Below are 18594 nucleotides of genomic sequence, written 5' to 3'. Positions count from 1 at the left end.
TTCTGTTAAATAGGTGATTTCTTTAATAAAAGACATTACAGTCAGTGTGACATTCAGTGATGACCTGGAATGATATTGCTTCAGTATCTTACAGTACAGAACCCAGCCCAGCCAGTGTGTGTTATAATGTTACAATCTGACACTAGTGTGTCATTAAATATAATAATCCACAAGTCTCTTCAGTCTTAGGCTGTTAATCAACATTCAAATCCACTCGAAATGGTTAAAAGAAACTATGTACACACAATCCACAATGGAGTCTAGCACAAATAGATGGACTATACAAGCACCACACAACAGGGATGACTGATGAACACACAGGAGTGAGGGGGGGCGGGGGGCACGCTGAGTATTGGGCATGCAGCAGGAAGGGGCCGAGGCAAGGTAGAGCCAGGTTTGGTGGGCAGAGGAGTGGTTTTGGTCTGGGAGCAGAGCCGTAGATACCGTTTGGCCATGCAGAGACGGAGGCCATCTTTACCCTGTTACATCCAACACTTTGTGCTTCCTTCATTAACCTTTGCCGTCATTTTAAGGACAATTTTGAATTTGAGTTTGCAAATGCACTTAAGCCCAATGCAGTATTCTGGGACTCTGGTTGGCTGCAGACATGCAGTTGTGTATAACATACGTAGATTATATTGCAGGGAAGACTATTGTGGGGAATGGAAAGGTGATTAAATAAGTAGTAGTAATCAATGAAGCAACGACATAGATATTTTTCATATCTATGGGCACATAGCAGGGTGTTTGTGCACGTGTGTGCCCGGGGGGTGGGGGGGGTTGTGTGCGGAGTTCAGGGATCAGTGTCTACTTGAACTGCTTGGGGGGTGCGGGCACCTTGATGTCCTGGCCTTTCTCCAGTCTCTTCTCACACTCGACTAGGTAGTTGACGCCATCAACCACCGTCTGCACCAAGTGGACCTAAGGGAGAAACAAGTTACATTTTAATACAGGATGTGTTAACATATCATGTACAACCATAGACTGTAAAAGTGCACAACACATGAGAATATTTTATGATTCCATCGCCATCTCCTAGCGGCTAGCCTGTACGGAAACTCAAGCTAGCAGCATTACACAGATGCAGGGCTGGATTAATACTTTTCTGTACCGTGGGCAACAAGACTCAAGGGCCCACCCCAAAGCAATAATCACAAAGTCGCTGTCATCATCAAGAGCATATATATTTCTATACTAACAAATCAAGCTTCTGCATGGGTCAGTAAAGAGGGAAGATTAATCGTGATACAATTACCACCGCCATTGCCATATAAGCAGGCAATTACTGTGTAGAAAAGTAAACCATATGTGGCATGCAATGCAAAGTCAAGATCAACAATTTATACTGATGACTACTGACTGACTATTATTTCTTTTTCTATTAATAAATGGGCCTTACTGGCCTCCTTTAAGTATAAAAGGAGGCTGACATGTCTGTTCTGATGATACAAGTCATCGGCCCTGAAATATGTGTTTCTCTTCTATAACACACATTCTACATCTTGGAGGCTTTCTTTTCACGTCTTTCCACATACAGGCTTTCCTTCACCTTTCAAACGAGACACAGGCACAACACCGGAGGGAGAAGGAAAAAGGAAAAAACAAGCGCGTTGCACTGAATAAGCGCTGCTACAGTTCTGCTCAGATCTGTATAGAAAGTAAACACTGGGAGCGGCGTGTCTGGTGGACATGGCCCCATTTGACTGTGTTTTTAACATGATGAAACATGATAATTTTTCTCTGCCCAGGGCCCTGTACGGGTCCCGTGCCCCTGGGCAAGTGCCCCGTTGCCCATATGGTTAATCAGGCCCAGCACAGATGTGAGAGTGGTCCGTCTATTCTTTGCAAAATATCAAGCTTTTACCATTTACTTTAAGGGTACAGACAGAGTCAGTGCCTTCTCCATTATGAAAACTGTCTGTAAGTACAGACACAGAGCAGTCTGCATCGCTGACCTGACAACCACATATAAACACAGGCAGTCTGTCTTCATAACAGAGCTGTGAGCATCAACTAGAGGCCTGTAACCTTCTCAGGGAATGTCTTCTCTAAACTTGAGTCAGAAATCCAGCCCACTCTCCTGGCTCAGTCACAACAATAACATCTGGTGTGTTAGCTGTAGCATTAGCATGGTTGATGCAATGATCTCCAGAACTAACAATCTATTCAGAGACTGTACATGACAGGAACTTAGCTCACAAAAAGCTGTGTGCTGCTGAAATGTTATTGTCCTTCAGCACTTTTATGTCGAACAGTCTGTTCCCTTCTCTCATCCCTCCATCCTGAGAGTGCTCCTCTCCTGAGTGCTCATCAGTCTGGATGATGGAGGACCAAACAGCGCCGCGCAGCCCACACTCTCAAAGAAGTGGAGCATAGAGTTTTAGACGGTGTTCGATCACATTACGAAAATTAAGAATGAGTCTGCACACTATTGAACGCTACATACTGTAGTACAGTCCACCCAGAAGCAGTGAGGCTGGTCTCATGTCATCACCATAATATATGCAACCACACACTCACAATGAAAGAGAACAGCTCCATTGTACTGTGAGTCAGAGCCACAGGCATGACAACACGCCCAAGACATGACAGCAATAACCTCCTCTCCTCTCCTCTCCTCTCCTCTCCTCTCCTCTCCTCTCCTCTCCTCTCCTCTCCTCTCCTCTCCTCTCCTCTCCTCTCCTCTCCTCTCCTCTTCTGTCCTCTCCTCTCTGTGACATAAATAAGTTATTTGCACTAAAAGAAATCCCACTCACACAACATTAATTTGTCAGTACTGTAGTTTCTGTCTGATTAACTTAGTTCTTATTAATAATTAATCATTTTTAAAGGCTGATTCAACTATGATACTATAAATATTCAGTTTGATGAATATTCATTTATTCATGTAAGAGAAAGTGATCAGTGTTCCCACAATGCCCTGCAAGACGACTGTGCACAGGCATGTGGCTAATACAGTAAACACCTCAGGTGAGAAGTCTGGAGGTGTTAAGCTTCTCATCACGGTCACTCAGCTCCCATCTCTGGGTGTTTCTACCCTGATCTCCGTACCTCAGACTGTCCCAGGCGGTCCAGGTTGGAGATGTCGAACACACCGCCCACAGCAGCCGTGTCCACGCCACCTGTTCCTCGCTTCTGCAGACGCAGGTTGTCCAGGATCTTACTGAAGCGGGGATCCTGGGAGGAGGGGAGAGGAATTAATTTATGATCCATCCATCAATCCATCCACCCATCCATGCACATTTAAGTATCAATCTATCCTCTTTTTGTTTCCACTGATGTGTTACCTTGCTCAGCAGGGGCAGTTTGACGTGGACCCCGGCCCTGAGCCCTGTGCCCAGGTTGGAGGGGCAGGTGAGGATGTAGCCGAGCCTCTCATTCCACATGAACTCCCACCCTCTCTCCTGGATCAGACGCTCCACCTTAGAGAAGAACCAGTCCCAACACAGTGAGTGACTGTTTCATTTCGTACTACAATCTCTGTTCTTTGGTACATTTGATTGTCGTGCACTGTTCAATAAGCCGTTATCTTAGATATTCATTTATCAGAGCGGACAGGTAAATAACTGAGAGTTGTCGACTTGATATAAACTTCTCTGGAAGTAGACTGCCCCAAACATTGCCATACAGTAGTGTTTGCACTTTCCCTAATGTGGAACTGGGCGTGCTTGGATAAATAATTTATGTTTGCACAGTGTCTTTGTGCCCCTGACTGCGAGCTTCACTTTCACAACAGGGCAAAGACCTAATGCTTTCAGTCTGTATTAATCCCTTTTAGCTTATTAAATTCTACAGAGACCTGATGGCAGCAGGACGGATATGTCTGCTGCAGCTGCAGCTTCCAGTTTCAAAATAGGTACTGTGTCCAAGGGCAGCGCTGGTCCAGTATGATCCAGTACTTTGGCCCTGATCAGGTACCACACTACAAACACACCACACAAGTGTATGTGTCTATGTTTCCTGTCTTTTTTGGGTAAACAGGGAACATAGAACCTTTTTTCGGGTGAGCAGGGAACATAGGGATGACCCCTTCTTGGCAACTGAATGTGCATGGGGTCTTGATCCTTGCTGGACAAGAGAGTCAGCAACTGTTATGTTTCCAATACAAGGTTATTATACAGTATGCTCTCTGAGCTCTCTGAGTAGTGCTGGGTCTACAGGACAGAGTGGAAGCTCCAGTGAACCACTATGTCCAAGTCTAGAGACAGACTGGCCTTGGGCCTGGCTAGTTAGCATGCTAAAGTCAGTAGAAGAGAAGGAGTAACAGAAAGAAGAGTTGACATTGACATTGCTCTCCATGCAGAACTTGTGTGCCTCTATTAGACTGCTAAGTAAACAGCTGCTGATGCTTATGTTAGCTACGTAGCAACAGCAAAACTTACAAACAGCTCCCACACACACATATACAAACAGTCTTACTTCCTTGAGGCCTCTGCAGAACCTCTCAAAGACCCTCTTCATGTTGCCCCCCTTCTCCATGGAGATGACCCTGGTGTGATCCTCCTCATTGACCCAGATCAGGAACGTCTTCTCGTTGTTGTGCCTGCACACAAAGTTAGAACTTCATTGATCCTTGTGGATTAACATTATGTTGTCCTCTGTATTTTCCCCATCATCACTATCAAGCTGCAAGGTTACAGACTTAGTGCAGCGCCCAGGACAGGAGTAATTTAATCTAATTCACTGAGCTGTAACCTTGAGGATAGAGTTGTTATTCCATTAGTTTCCAGACTTTGTTATGTTTTACCTTATGGACAACTATAATGTGGGTTTGCATGTTCTCCTTGTGGCTACATGGGTTCTCTCCAGGTCCTCCAGCTTCCTCCCACAGTCCACAGACATTCACATTAGGTTGATTGGAAACTCTAAATTGCCTATAGGTGTGAATGTGAGTGGGTGTGTTATTTGTCTCTATATACATGGCCCTGGATTCACTTATTCCAAAAATGAATATATGTATGATACAGTGAACCAATAGCCTATTAGATTATTTTAGGAAGTGTGTAGGTTAAGTTAACAAGAGGAGATAAGTGATGGCTTTCCTCTACTTAGGGAGCCACATGACATTAGTGAAGGCATTAACCATCAGTCACAGAGGATAATGTTGTTTTTGCTGCGGGTCATCGACTGTGCGTCTTGTCAGAGTGATCTGGAAGGCTACACTGTGATTTATGACACCTTAAAGGGATAGTTCACCCAAAATTGAAATTTCACTCATGATCTCCTCCCCCTCATGTGGACTAAGGGCTGAGAGAAGTTTCAGAGTCCTCCGTGGCTTCTCTGAGTTACAGGGGGTCTCGGCATAGTAGTGCAAATGGATACCAACCGTCTTCGTAACAAAAAGACACACCAAAAAACATCCAAATACCTCCATGCTGCTCGTATGTAATGTCCGTCTTGTATTGAACCCCAGAAATGCAAAATTGTCCCGAAAAAGATTAAATAAGTCTATATTTCAAGCTTGTTTTTTTTTTTTTTTTTTTAAATTTGGACGAACCAGGGTCTGTCCTCTTCCCAGTCCGTCCAAATTTGACGAACCGGGAAGAGGAGCTTCGAGAAGCTTCCACTACAAAACAAGCTTGAAATATAGACTTATTTCATTTTTTTCGGGACAATTTCACATTTCGGGGCTTCAATACAAGACGGACATTACATACGAGCAGCATGGAGGTATTTGGATGTTTTTTGGTGTGTCTTTTTGTTACGAAGACAGTTGGTATCCATTTGTAACCGTTATATGGACATGCACTGCTACGCCGAGACCCCCTGTAACTCAGAGAAGCCACGGAGGACTCTGAAACTTCTCCCAGCCCTTAGTCCACATGAGGGTGAGTAGATAATTAGTGAAATTTTGGGTGAACTATCCCTTTAAAGAAAGAAGACACCTTACAAAACAGACCGCAAACTCTGCTGCATGGAAACCTCAACTCCTGAGGAGCGAATTGTCAAAGAATAGAGAAAACAATTGTCCAGATTGATAAATGATTGATTAGTCCAGATATTCATGGTCCTCAGAGGACTGCTGTTAACGGGTAATAAGACATTCACTGGTTCCACACTTAAGCACTTGTTTTGGGGTCAGATTAGTTCCAATGAAATTAAGATCTCATTAGCCTTGAGTATGACAAATGTAGGTTTAGCTAAAAAATCCAAGTACAATGCCCTCACCTAACATGGCCCCCCCTCAGTTTGTTGACATTTTCCAGCAACCTGTTTATTTCTTAATATGATCTGTAAGATTGTAAAGCACACAGACTCCACCAGCCACCACAGAAGCTTTTGGTGCATGCTGACCTCTTTAACATTGTTAGAGAGATTTAATAATGTAATAGATAGGTTGTGGAGGCAGCAGGTTGGCGAGACGGATTGGACCGACGTTGAAAAATGAAAAGAGGGAAGAGGATGAGATAAAGAAAAAAAAGTAGAGCAGCCATGAAAAAGAACATTAGGGAGGAGTGAAACAAAAAAAAAAGTAGGATAGGATGGGACATAATGAGCAAAAAGTGAGAGAAAGTAGAGCATGACAACAGTGGATAGTGAAACAGATGAAATGAAAGATGGGGTGAGAGCCAGAGAAAGAGAAAGCTGCCAGAGGACCTGAAAGAGGAGATGATGGAGGGAAGACGTCAAGGTGAATTATTGAGGAGAGGAGAGGTAGGCTGATAGGACTGGCCCAGGGACAGAGGGGGGGGGGCTGCTGATTGATTTTGACTGGCTGGGAGGGAACATTGTCTGCAAAGGCTGTCAGACGAACTGACGCAACACATGAACGCTCAAAGATCAGGTGGATTTGTTTCATATCTTCTTCACTCGACTGAATACGAAAATGAAAGAATTACACATAGAGAGATCAGCCCAATTTAGGATGGGACGACAACAGTTACCTGATTTTCTGTAATACCACTATTATGTAGTCATTCTATCAATCTTTGTTGTCAACACTGACAATCCCTACTTCCCATGACAAACAGCCAGTCTTTAGGGAGAAAGGAATTCCCTCAAGTCTCTTTAGCATCCTGGTAGAACATCCAACATCACTCTGCTTTGTAAAACACTCACTACAGTCACACACAAATCAGCTGCTAATCAAAATGTATTTAATAAGAAAATTAAAAGTATTTTGAGTTCAACAAGAATCAATACACCATTGCCCTTTAATTTGTACATGCAGCAACATCATAAGGAAATGCAATGTATCTTAGGGTGACCATATTTTGATTTCCAAAAAAGAGGAAACTTGGCTCCACCTAAAGATACTTACAGTAAATTATATTTGAATATATTTACAGTATGCCTTTAATTTAGTTATACAACAAAATGATATCTGTCCAACCAAAGACACTAATTCAGATAGGCATGCTTTATTATGCCTAAGATAATTTCTCTTTAAGTCTCAATGGTACAAAAATAAAATAATAATAAATAAAAAATACCCCAGAATAGAAACAAGTCTGTCAGAAAATCTTAAAATATCAAAATAGTCCCAACCAGGACGGTAAGTGAGTGACTTTTTTCTGTAATTCATCTGTACAGCTACATTAATGCTGCTGCAGGAAAGATTCAGCCATGTTGGTTCCCACTCTACCAGGTGAGCTACCAGACCCGCCCCACACTGCAGCATTTTGGAGGCAGTGCTGCAGTACCGTAGTAACCGTACTATCCTGTACCTGTCAATTTAAGTTCATGCTTAATGGTCCAGTGAAAAACTATGAAAACCAGACGTTTTCACGAATTCATAAAAACAAAACCTAGACAGGAAAGGACGTAGAAAGCGGACATGTCCAGGCAAAAGAGGACATTTAATCACCCTAATATATTTCATCATGCAGATGCTGATGACTCATATAGTATTAACCAGTCCTCTGGTAAAGGCAATAACCTCAACTGTCCTTACTAACTAACTCACATCAGTAACTGTTGTTTGGGGTTTTAGATGCTGATCTAGACACTGAACTAAAAAGCCAAATACGCCAAACAAGATGGAAAATATTTCCAAGAATTTCTCCCAGTAATTCTAACAAATGAGTCCATGCACCCGTCTCAGGAATGTTAAACCCCTGTAATGCTTTTGCATTTATGCTGGACTACCAGCAGAAAAAACAGAGAGGCTGTATACAAATCATTTTTCACTAACTGCACTACTGCAGTGAACTGTTCTATATATATGGATAATATTACAGTGTCTTTACACAAAGCAGTCAACCATTAAAGTTGAACCATCATGTCTTTTTACTTACCATATACCACGTGCATCTGGCCAATCACGAGCCATGCCAGCACACGTCAGGAGGGGGGACACAGGCTTGTCAAACAGGAAGTGATCCTATTGAAAATACAGAGAATCAAGGTTTTTTTTTTTGTTTTTTTACATTCACAGTGCCAACAATGGCTGTGACTGAAGTGGTGAAACCGAGATTGGACAGTATTGTCACAGGGAGACAGAAATGAGGGTGTGTGAGACTTTAGAATTCAGTAATCGGGTCAATCTCTCTCATTGTGGGCAGGAGCTAAATGGCATGGCAGGCCCAGCCCACACCGTCTCTCTTCTCATGTGCTGGATTTTTCTGCTCCTCTTATTCCCTTTTTTCTTCTGCTCAGACATAAGGAAGTAAAGCTGTGACCGCATCCTGGGAAGACCAAGCACTGGTGCAAAAAGAGCTACTTTACCTTGCATGCATCTATTTCTTGTAGAAGTCATCTAATTAGGAATTAAAATCTGTATTTCAGGCATTACTATCACTTTGCATGTTTTTGCTGTTAATGAGTTGCCAGTGATGGGAATAATGGCGTTATAAAATAACAGCGCTACTTTTTTCAGTAACTAGTAATCAAAACTGTTAACTGTTTCCCCGTTATAACGCCGTTACCGTTACTGACAATAAAATGCACAACTACTTTACTCAAGAAGTCCCGTCACAAAATAATAATAACACCCGTAAAGTGTACGTTATGTAGTCTACACATTTTTTTCAGTCCATCAACTAGTTGGAAAAAAGCCGTTTATCTGGAACAAACCAATTCAAAAACTGAGTGAGTTGGTTAGCTCCAGATAAACAGGAGGTTAGCGGAGGTAAGTCCAAGTAATTTAACATATTTGAGCATTTTATAAAAAAAAGTAATTCAATAGTTACTTTTCTTGGTAATTAGTGACTTTTATAATGTAGTAATTCAGTTACTCAATCATGTCTTTTTTGGGGAAAGTAACTAGTAAGTATAACTAATTAAAAGTAACTTGGCCAACACTGTGTGTTCCTCAGCTGTTCTGCAGGTCACTGACAGTTCACCTACAACCTGCTCCTGCTGTCACTGGATCAAAATCACTTCAAACCTGATGTCATTTTGCTTTAATAAAATATAGGAAAGCTAAATGTTTAACTAAATTGTTGTTCCCCAAAACGGTTGTGTTGATGAAAAGAGAGAAAAAAGTTGTCATATGAATATCCAACATACAGCGACATCCCCGCATCACTCACATCGATGAGCTGCTGCTGCTCCTTGTCTGTCATCTGGGTGAGACTGAAGTATTTCCCGGTGAGGTCGCCCTTCAGGCCGGCGAGGGCGTCCACCACCACCCTCTCCACCTCCCTGCGCTCGGCCCGGGTGCAGGCGGGGGGCAGGCTCAGCCCCCGGATGCTGCGCCCCGTCCTCACCCTGGAGGACAGCACGTAGCGCTCATCGAACTGGCCCGAATGGAGCTAGAGCAAACAAGTATATGATGCATGAGTGAGTGAGTGATCCTGACAGGAGCGTTGGTTGTGAAGCTGTGGGAGGACGACGAGCTCCTCTGGTTGAGTCACGTCGGTCTGACAATGTAGCTCAATAAAACAGAGCGAAGCAGCTCAGTGCTGTCTGTGACCGGTACCTTGCTGGAGTCCAGGTCAGTCGGGTGTTTCATGACGCTGGGGTCATAACCATTGTGCCTCTCTTTGATGATGGGGTCCAGTAGGTCTGCGAATACCTGACACACACACACACACATGTTAAGAAGACAGAAATTATACAAAAAAACAAAACAAAACCCAAACACTTAAATAAGTTAAAGATACTTTATTAATCCTTTGCAGGAAATTACAATGTTACCAGCAGCAGAAGACAACACAAGACCACAAGCACGCATCATCATGCACAAAAAATAACAATAATACAATAACAACAATATTGCACAACCCGTTACAAACTTATGTCAGAGAATAAGAGCAGCAAAGTCTAAAATGCTATTTAAAAAGAAGTAAAAGTGGCAAAGTCTAAGATAAGATTGCATTACATTAATGCATAAAATGCATTAATACTTGGATGTTTGTGGATCACAAGCAGGGCCGTTGTATAGGGGAGAAAGGTGATGATAATTCTAGGGGCCCAGCGCCCAGTAGGGCCCACAAAAACCCCAGTAGTCTAATCTTTGTAGCCTAGAAATCTATCTGCACCCTAGCAGCAGCAGGTGGGTCTAGAAACGAGCCATAGGAACTTTTTGAGTCTCCAACACCGTTTGTGTTGACCAATCACAGCGCTCTATCTGTTTAGAGAGTCGTTGGGCGGGCTTAACGCGATGGCGACATACATTTTAATTGGCTTGTCAGGCTAACGTCATCCTGCTCTTTGCTCTGATTGGTCGTAGCGCTACCCTATTGGTGCAGAGGCAGTTTGAAAGACAGCCTTCATCCCGCCCCCTGGACTGAGCCGAGGTCTACCGGCCGTTGCCAGACTAGACATTTTAATGATATAGTCTAGGCTATAATCTTTGTTCACTATGACTGAATTATTCTGCATAAGAATAATACTAATAATTATAATATAAGATAATACTCATAGTAATGCTGCATTAGCATCAAAACAAAGTATAGGCTAAATAAAAAATGATAAGTTAATAGTCTAAGAGTGGAAAAGTCGTATTCTTTCAGGGGGGCCAGAATTCCTAGCAACGGCCCTGATCACAAGACTGTACCAAACCAAATCAGAGCAATTATTATTGATCACATTTTGTCACATAAGACAAACTCAAACTAGAGATTACACTGACTTCTATTTCTATTCAAAGGTGACGCTTTACACAGGGTTTTATTTTAGGTGGAGCGTTATTGATCAGGCAGATGCCTCCTCTCTTTACTTAGCTCAGTGTTTGTCTCAAGGGCATTTTAGTGAGACATTTACAGGCACTGTGACTTTGACACTAAGCTTTAATCTAACTTTTCTACAGGCTGCATCTGATAAACAGTGAATCAAAGTGTAAAACATAAAACACTTTTGTTTTTATTGTGTGCTTTTTATACTTTGCTTTTAACTTTGTAGCACTTTGAGATCTTTTTTGATGAAAAGTGCATTAGACATAAAAAATATCATCATTATTATTATTAAAATCATCTCCTAATCTGCATATTTTATTTGGTATAGTACATAGCAGATTAGTAAAGCAATTCATAAGTAAGTTGTCAGCACTTGTGGGACTGATTTGCATCAACTTTCAATGTTGTATTTACTTCTACAGAAAAGCAATAAGTTAACTATCTAATTCTGACAAAAAAGGCCTGTTATGTGGAATTGGTGTTAATAATGACAGCCCATTAGAAATGGCTGTGACATTCATGTCCATGAGTGTGATGATGAATCTTATTGCTGCTCTACGGACTGGTGGTGCCTCTCTCACTGTACAGCTACAGTATGAATCTGTACACTTTCAAGTTGCATAATCACAGCTCTATTTACACACCGTGTGACCACACCCGGTTCTTCTGTCAACCCACCAACACCGCTCTACAAAAACTACAACGAAAAATACACCCACAGATGTCAACAGCAGGGAATCAGGATGAATCAGGATGAATCACACAGTATGTTGCATTACATTTCAGAGATACTGCACAAAAAATTTGATATCAGCCAAATTAACGAGCTGTAAAGATACTGTATTTCTACACGACCACAGACTTTTACTCATCTGTTTTCTTAAGACTTATCTGTAATGTACCTAACTGGTATGCATTTAGGAGTGAGGGAGCTTTTGACACACCTTTCAGCAAGTCTTCACTTGCATGTGCAATCTCAAACTCATAATTAAAGCCGCAAGCGGCGATGATCGGCCCTCGCTCGACCCATGCGACCGCGGGGGCCTGAGGCGTGTGGGGGCCGTGGCGCGAAGCGAGAATGGCGAAAAAGCGCTGCGGGAGCGGAAAAACGCAACGTGCGGTTCGTCCACTAGGTGGCGCTACGAAGCCAGAAGCGGGTAGCGGCGTTTAGGAGCTGACCGGGATCAAGCCCCTGACGTTTGATGTGAATCGGACAATGTAAATGTAAAACAGGTCACTTCCTGTTACCACCAGGGGGCGCATTTGTATGAATCCAGATGTGGGTAGGTGTGATCAGGGGCTGACCAGGATCACACATGTCAGGTTTGAAGTTAATCGGACAATGTAAATGTAAAACAGGTCACTTCCTGTTACCACCAGGGGGCGCATTTGTATGAACCCAGATGTGGGTAGGTGTGTTTAGGGGCAGTGGCTCATCAAATATGTAAAATTTGAAGTCGATCGGACAAGTTAAGTGTAAACCAGGTCACTTCCTGTTACCACCGGGGGGCGCATTGAGTAAAGTGGGCGTGCCATTCAGCGGAACGTTCAGGGTGGAGCCATCATCATCTTCAGCAAGTTTGAAGCTGATAGGATGAAGTATGTGGGCGTTAGAGCTGTTAGAAGGTGAAATGGCGAGGAAACATGAAGTCGCCAAAAATTGGCAAGGCCGCAGAAGCCACGCCCTTTGACGTAGAGACCTATGGAGCACAAGGTTGGATCAGCATGGCATCTCGATAACCTGTAGGCAATTTGAAGTAGATCGGGCGAAATTAGTGGGAGGAGTTAAAGATTTTAATGTAAAAAATGGTCACTTCCTGTTACCACCGGGGGGCGCTTTGAGTAAAGTGAGATATTGATATATCGGGCGAATCAGTGACTCACCCCCATAATTTCCTTCAAGTTTGAAGTTGATAGGATAAAGCATGTGGGCGTGACAGCCAACCGAATGTTGGTGGCGATCAGGCCTATGTTTGGCGCCCATTGGAAGCCACGCCCTTTGACGTATTGACCTACGGAGCACATGCTGTACTCAGCTAGGTCTGAAGATGTTGTCTATCAAATTTGGAGCGTGTCGTGCGAACCGTTTCGGACGAGTTAATTTGGCGCCAAAAACGACCAATTCAAAATGGCCGACTTCCTGTTGACATTTCACCATGACATTAAGAGGCTTTTTTGTATATCTGGGTATGGTACATATGTGTACCGAATTTTGTAGGTCTACGCCAAAGTAAGCAAAATTGTCTATGGGACTTTTCAAAATTTGTAGGGGGCGCTATTTCGCCATGTCGCGTCGGACATGTGCGACCACCACATATATCGAATTTCGGATCAGGCCGGACGTCCGGGCAAAAGTTCACGCATTTTCGAAGTCGGGAAAGGGGCCAAATTGGGGCATTTAGGTGACGGAATAATAAGAATAAAAAACAGCGCGATTTCAATAGGCCTTCGCCGGGCGAGTGCTACTCGCCGCTCGGGCCTAATTACAGAATCTTTATGGCCTAAATGAAGCAGGCAATTAAAAGAAGTAGAGAGAGTTAGATCCTCTCTATACATAGATAAAGAAAAATCCCAAAAGAGGTGTCCTAGCCTAAAACTCCCTCACCCTCTCTTAAGCTGTAAGACTCCTCCCTTCTTCTGGTACAGGTCATGCAGTTTGGTTACTAAATCCCTCTGAGTCACAGTAAGTGTTGAAAAAATATTTCCCAATAATTTCTGATGATTCAAAGGCTATCTATCTATGTCGCAATACAAAGTTGGGGTTTGACCTGAATGTCAACGGAAATTTCTTCAGCAAATATATACTGTATACTTTCTGCTAAGCACTACAAATTGGCCAATTGCCATGATCCCTATAGTCTTAGGAGTAGGTTCATTACCTTTAATTGTCGGTGCAAGCTGTTTTTAGATCGGCGGGGCAGAGACGTGAGCTCTGCACGGCGCACGGTATTTCCACCTTTCCCTCATCAAACTCATCAAATACACAATCCAACAACTCCAAAACGCTCTCGTGGACAAGTTGTGACCTGCACATTCACCACGCTATGAGATAATAATGGAACGTTACAAGCCGAGTCTGATGATAGATAATCATGACGTTACAAGACAGAGACAGAACAGAACTACATCCCAGACACGGCTGCTGGAGAGAGTGACTTCAAAAACGCAAGTAGTTCATAATATTTGATATAATTTATACATTATTATCTCATAGTGTGGTGAATGTGCAGGTCACAACTTGTCCACTAGAGCGTTTTGGAGTTGTTCGATTGTGTATTTAGTTAGATGAAGGAAACGTGTAAATACCATGAGCCTCCGTTGCGTTAGCTGAGCAGCTCCCGGCTCTGCCCCGCCGATCTAAAAACATCTTGCACCGATAATTAAAAGTAATTAACCTACTCCTAAAACTATAGGGATTATGGCAATGGGCGAATTTGCCAAAATGTTTAAAAAAAATCCCCTTAAGTGTCTTTCAAGTTGTATCAGAGATGTGCCAGCAGCTTATTTTCATCTGCACTGAGTTGAGCTCTCATGTGTCCATTAGCATGTCTGACCTCATATGACTCCTCGTCTCCCGCCACCATGCCGACGGTCTTGATGAAGGGGTGCCCCGGGTTGTCCACGCCCGTCTGAATGGCCGCGTCCAGTGTGTAACCATTGGGAGTGGCCTTATCGCACAGCTTGGCATAGATGGCAGGTGTCAGGTTGCTGGCCATGCAGTTGTTGTGTTTGCGCAGATCAGGGTACTCCGCACTGTGCAAATACAAATGCAAGATAGAATAGAATAGAATGCTGCTGCATTGATCTTTGAGAGAGAAAACACGATCTTATCTGCGTGTGTGGCTGCAGCTGAACTGTGGAGCTGTGCCCTCCACACAGTGACTCAGTCAAGGACACTTCAGCATGGCACGTACACAGGTAACTGGAGATTCAAACCTGCGGCCCTCTGGGTATGAAACACCCCACTGCAAAAGTTGTCTTCTGATTTAGACGGAGTGGGACACACAGGGACATCGGTCTCTGGCACTGTGACAGATAATAACAACCGGTGCTGCTAAGGCGTACCTACATTGTATGATCTTTCACAGTAGCCACGACTCTTAGACCAATGGGCTCTATGCACAGCTCCACTACTTCCTCAACTCAAGGCTGCTCCTTTGTTTCCTGTCTTACATTATTGGACCAACTGATTAATCCAGGTGTGTCTGGCCAGTGTGACTACTCAGACACACCTGGATTAATCAGTTTGTCCAATAATGTAAGACAGGAAATAAAGGAGCAGCCTTGAGTTGAGGAAGTAGTGGAGCTGTGCATACTGTAGAGCCCATTGAACAACTTTACAAAAGAGCCCTTAAGGTACTTGACAAAAGAACACATTCGTATCATCACTGCAACATGCTGGTAAAATATAATTTTTTTAGTTTCGACAATCTTAAGTATTTTAAACATGTATATGTGATCTATAAATCTCTACACAGCCTGTACCCACCGCCCCTGGAAGAGAATATAAAAAAAACATCCAGATAGGAGTATAGGGACCAGAGAGCTACCACAAGAGGGGACTGTGAGGTACAATTTAGACGCACAACTTTTTCTCAAAACGTGTTATCAATCCAAGGATGTTTAGAATGGAACAAGCTACCCATTCATATTAAAGAGTGTCAGATTTTTAGGACTTTTAAAGCACAACTTACAGACTGGATATTAGACAAACAAACTTGTAAGCACCTGTAATCATGCTTAATCTGGGTCTTTCTTGAGTGTGTCTATGGCCGGTGCGTGTGCAGTAGTGTAGCTATGTAGTTATTATGTGTGAATGTCTATGGCTGGTACATGTACAATAATGTAGTCAGGGTGCAATCATGTAACCATGCTCTTCACTCACAGATCAGTAACCAGTCTCTCCTGTTTTAATGGTATGGCTAGTCAGTGCACACTGAAGCCATAATCAACATGGAAATATTTTTGAAATGTTAAAAGCTGCATAAATTACTACCAATGGAAAAAGATCTGTGTTGTTTTAGTACAATAATGCTGTCGAATTAACTAATGACTGCTCCACCTGTGTCTCCAGATGAATTATTGAGGCTTCTATGCAGCCTGGTGTAGAGAAACAAGAAGGGAGCTGCTGTTGGAGACTGGCTTTAATCCAAGCTATAGACTTGGGATATCAAAAGACTAGAAGTGCAGAGGCAGCACATACTGTACGTCGCAGCTTCCTGCTGTCTATCATAAGGAAGACTATGACATTTGGATACATTCGCTGTATGACAGTATGTGCAGAGACAGCACATATAGGCTAAACCTGTTGGTCATGAATGGGCCGTGATGAAAGTCTGTTTTTCTTTCCATCACTGCACAGAGCAACTTGGCTTCTTGTCTTATTTCCATCTTCCTTTGTCTTAACAGAACAAGCTCCACAACTCACAACCAGGAATTTTATCAGTCTGCAGAGTTTTCCTATTCTGTTCCTGTATTAGATAACACCAGTAGAGGGATGACAGGATTTAGTCATGTCCACAACCTGCCTGTTCATGTTTCTGAGGACAGATGTGATAAAGGAACAGTGGATGGATGTGTGAGCTGTGTGGTTAAGGTGGAGGTGGACTGCTGCACAGGGAGATCCAGTCACGATGGTGCTCCAACAGCTAATCTGTTGGCCCAAACCAGTGGTGGAGATTCTTATACGTACTCTAACAAGGTTGTATTTCTTCTAAGTAATTACCTTTTCTACTTCTGTATATTTGATTGTAAATATTTTGCGTTTTTACTTTTATTTGGATGCAGGAAATAGATTACTTCCACACGGTGGTATGTTTACTTTCACGTTAAGATCCTAAAATTCTGAATACCTTTCCCCCCACTGCCACTAAAGCTCATAACATGTGTGTGCTTTTATACCCCGGTTTATACAGTAGAGCACAGTTACAGGTCACTCTCAACCTTTTTTCATCGAGTCCAATTCTTTGCAGCTTTATCTTTATCACATCACGTCACACTAGTTGTAATGATTAACAGCATAAAGTTGGGTGTGTTTCCTCTGCTCATATCCAAAGTGTCTGATAAGGAACAGACATCGGTGGCTCAGGTGCTTGATACACATTACACAGTAATCCATAAACCAAGGTCAATGCCTGCATGGTAAGAAAGCAACAGCAGAGTAATAGATTACTCTCTATGTAAAGACTGACTCTGTAGATGCTCCTTTGATGTAGGCTATTATGTAAGAATGTGGAGCAGGGATTTATAGTGAGCAGCAGATAAGGTTACTGATCTGTAGTCTATAGGGTTTTATAATGCGTGTAGGCGTGTCGGGGGACACGTACGCATCCCTCCTCTCCTCTCCTCAGCCTCTCTCTGCCTCCACATCACACACAGCCTCACATGTAGAGTAAACCACCGCAGGTCAGCGCGCAAAACCAACCTGTTCTCTACAGGGACATGAAACACCACATGCAACTCTGATTTTTGTAGATCAAACCTAACATTTGCATAATGATGCATTTATGACCCTGTGTCTCAGCGGCAGGTTGGGTGTAGAGCCACCTATGATTGGCTGTAGCCTCCTATATGGGTGATCTCTATGGTATGTGACATGAATACTATAATGAGATGCACATTATGTGATGTAAAACATGAAAGTGGATAAATGTCAATTTTCAAATAATAAGCCTGCAAGGTCAGACTGATGTTTCACAGCCCGACTCTTTGGAGATGGGATGGATCCAACTGTGACACTTTCATCAATTAGGATGAATTGATGAACGGGTGTAATGATGCAGTGTTGCTGAAGCCGCAAGTAACGGACGCACAGGCCGGCGGGGGGACAGGGGACAGGGGACCGGGGACCCTACCTGGCGGGGTAGCTCCTGCGGACCGGCACTCCGGCGCTGACATGGTCCCGGTGGAGCAGCAGTCCGGCCGTGACCGAGCCGCCCAGCACCGACAGGATGCCGATGTTCCGTTTGGAGGACAAAACCCTGGAGAAGCTGCTCGCCATCTTTGCTTGTCTCGTCTCGATGTGTCACACACACTCACACACTCACACACACACCTTGTTTTCCACGACCGCGCCGGTGATGAAGTGGCTCTGATGGAATGAGATCAGGGAGACAGACTGATTTAAATGAAGCGCTGTCAAGAGCAGGGGAAGATGCTGAGACCAGACCGGATATTCACTCCTCGCTTCAAAATAAAAGCACATGCTTAATAACACAGAGCCCCTGAGGAGTTAATGAGGGGCAAATAACTGTAGCTACATGTTTTGCTGATGTTGGATGTGAAAAGAAGCAAATACCATTCCAAGCATTGAATTGTTTTTGTTTTTTAATGCTTGCTATTGCTTGTGCTTTAAAAAAAAAAAAAATCTATGATTGCCATTGCATGTCCTGTTTCTTAATGCCTGCTATTGTTTTCGTTATATGCCATCGCTCTATGTGCTATTTACATGTTTTTAGCTGCATTTTTTTCCCTGTCTGCATCTCAATGTGGTGTTATGTGTCACCTGTAATTATGAGCTGTTGCCATACCTACA

The 18594-nt window shown here is 43.2% G+C and overlaps 1 protein-coding gene and 1 long non-coding RNA gene across 3 annotated transcripts; one reads left to right on the top strand and one right to left on the bottom strand.

Moving 5' to 3' along the window:
• Positions 1-18152, bottom strand: LOC146985467 (creatine kinase U-type, mitochondrial-like). Its single transcript, XM_085778462.1, has 9 exons — positions 17915-18152; positions 14615-14813; positions 9863-9958; positions 9474-9695; positions 8238-8323; positions 4420-4543; positions 3288-3422; positions 3052-3177; positions 1-921 (listed from the first exon to the last, which is right to left on the bottom strand). The coding sequence occupies exons 1-9, from the start codon at positions 18058-18060 to the stop codon at positions 808-810; spliced, it is 1248 nt and encodes a 415-aa protein (XP_085634588.1). The 5' UTR covers positions 18061-18152; the 3' UTR covers positions 1-807.
• On the top strand, positions 3815-9465 carry LOC146985468 (uncharacterized). 2 transcript variants are annotated; one of them, XR_015035971.1, is made up of 3 exons: positions 3815-3914; positions 7534-7588; positions 9258-9465. It is a non-coding gene; the product is annotated as an uncharacterized LOC146985468 (long non-coding RNA). The 2 variants fall into 2 exon arrangements; XR_015035972.1 differs by lacking the exon at positions 9258-9465 and adding an exon at positions 8599-8774.
• Positions 18153-18594: the final 442 nt, after the last annotated feature.

The sequence above is a fragment of the Trachurus japonicus genome, chromosome 6 (genome assembly GCF_045865225.1).
Source record: "Trachurus japonicus isolate A0001 chromosome 6, Traja_1.0".
Classification (NCBI taxonomy): Eukaryota; Metazoa; Chordata; class Actinopteri; order Carangiformes; family Carangidae; genus Trachurus; species Trachurus japonicus.
Note: the sequence above shows the minus strand (reverse complement) of the source record. Positions and strands in the feature narration are given on the sequence as shown.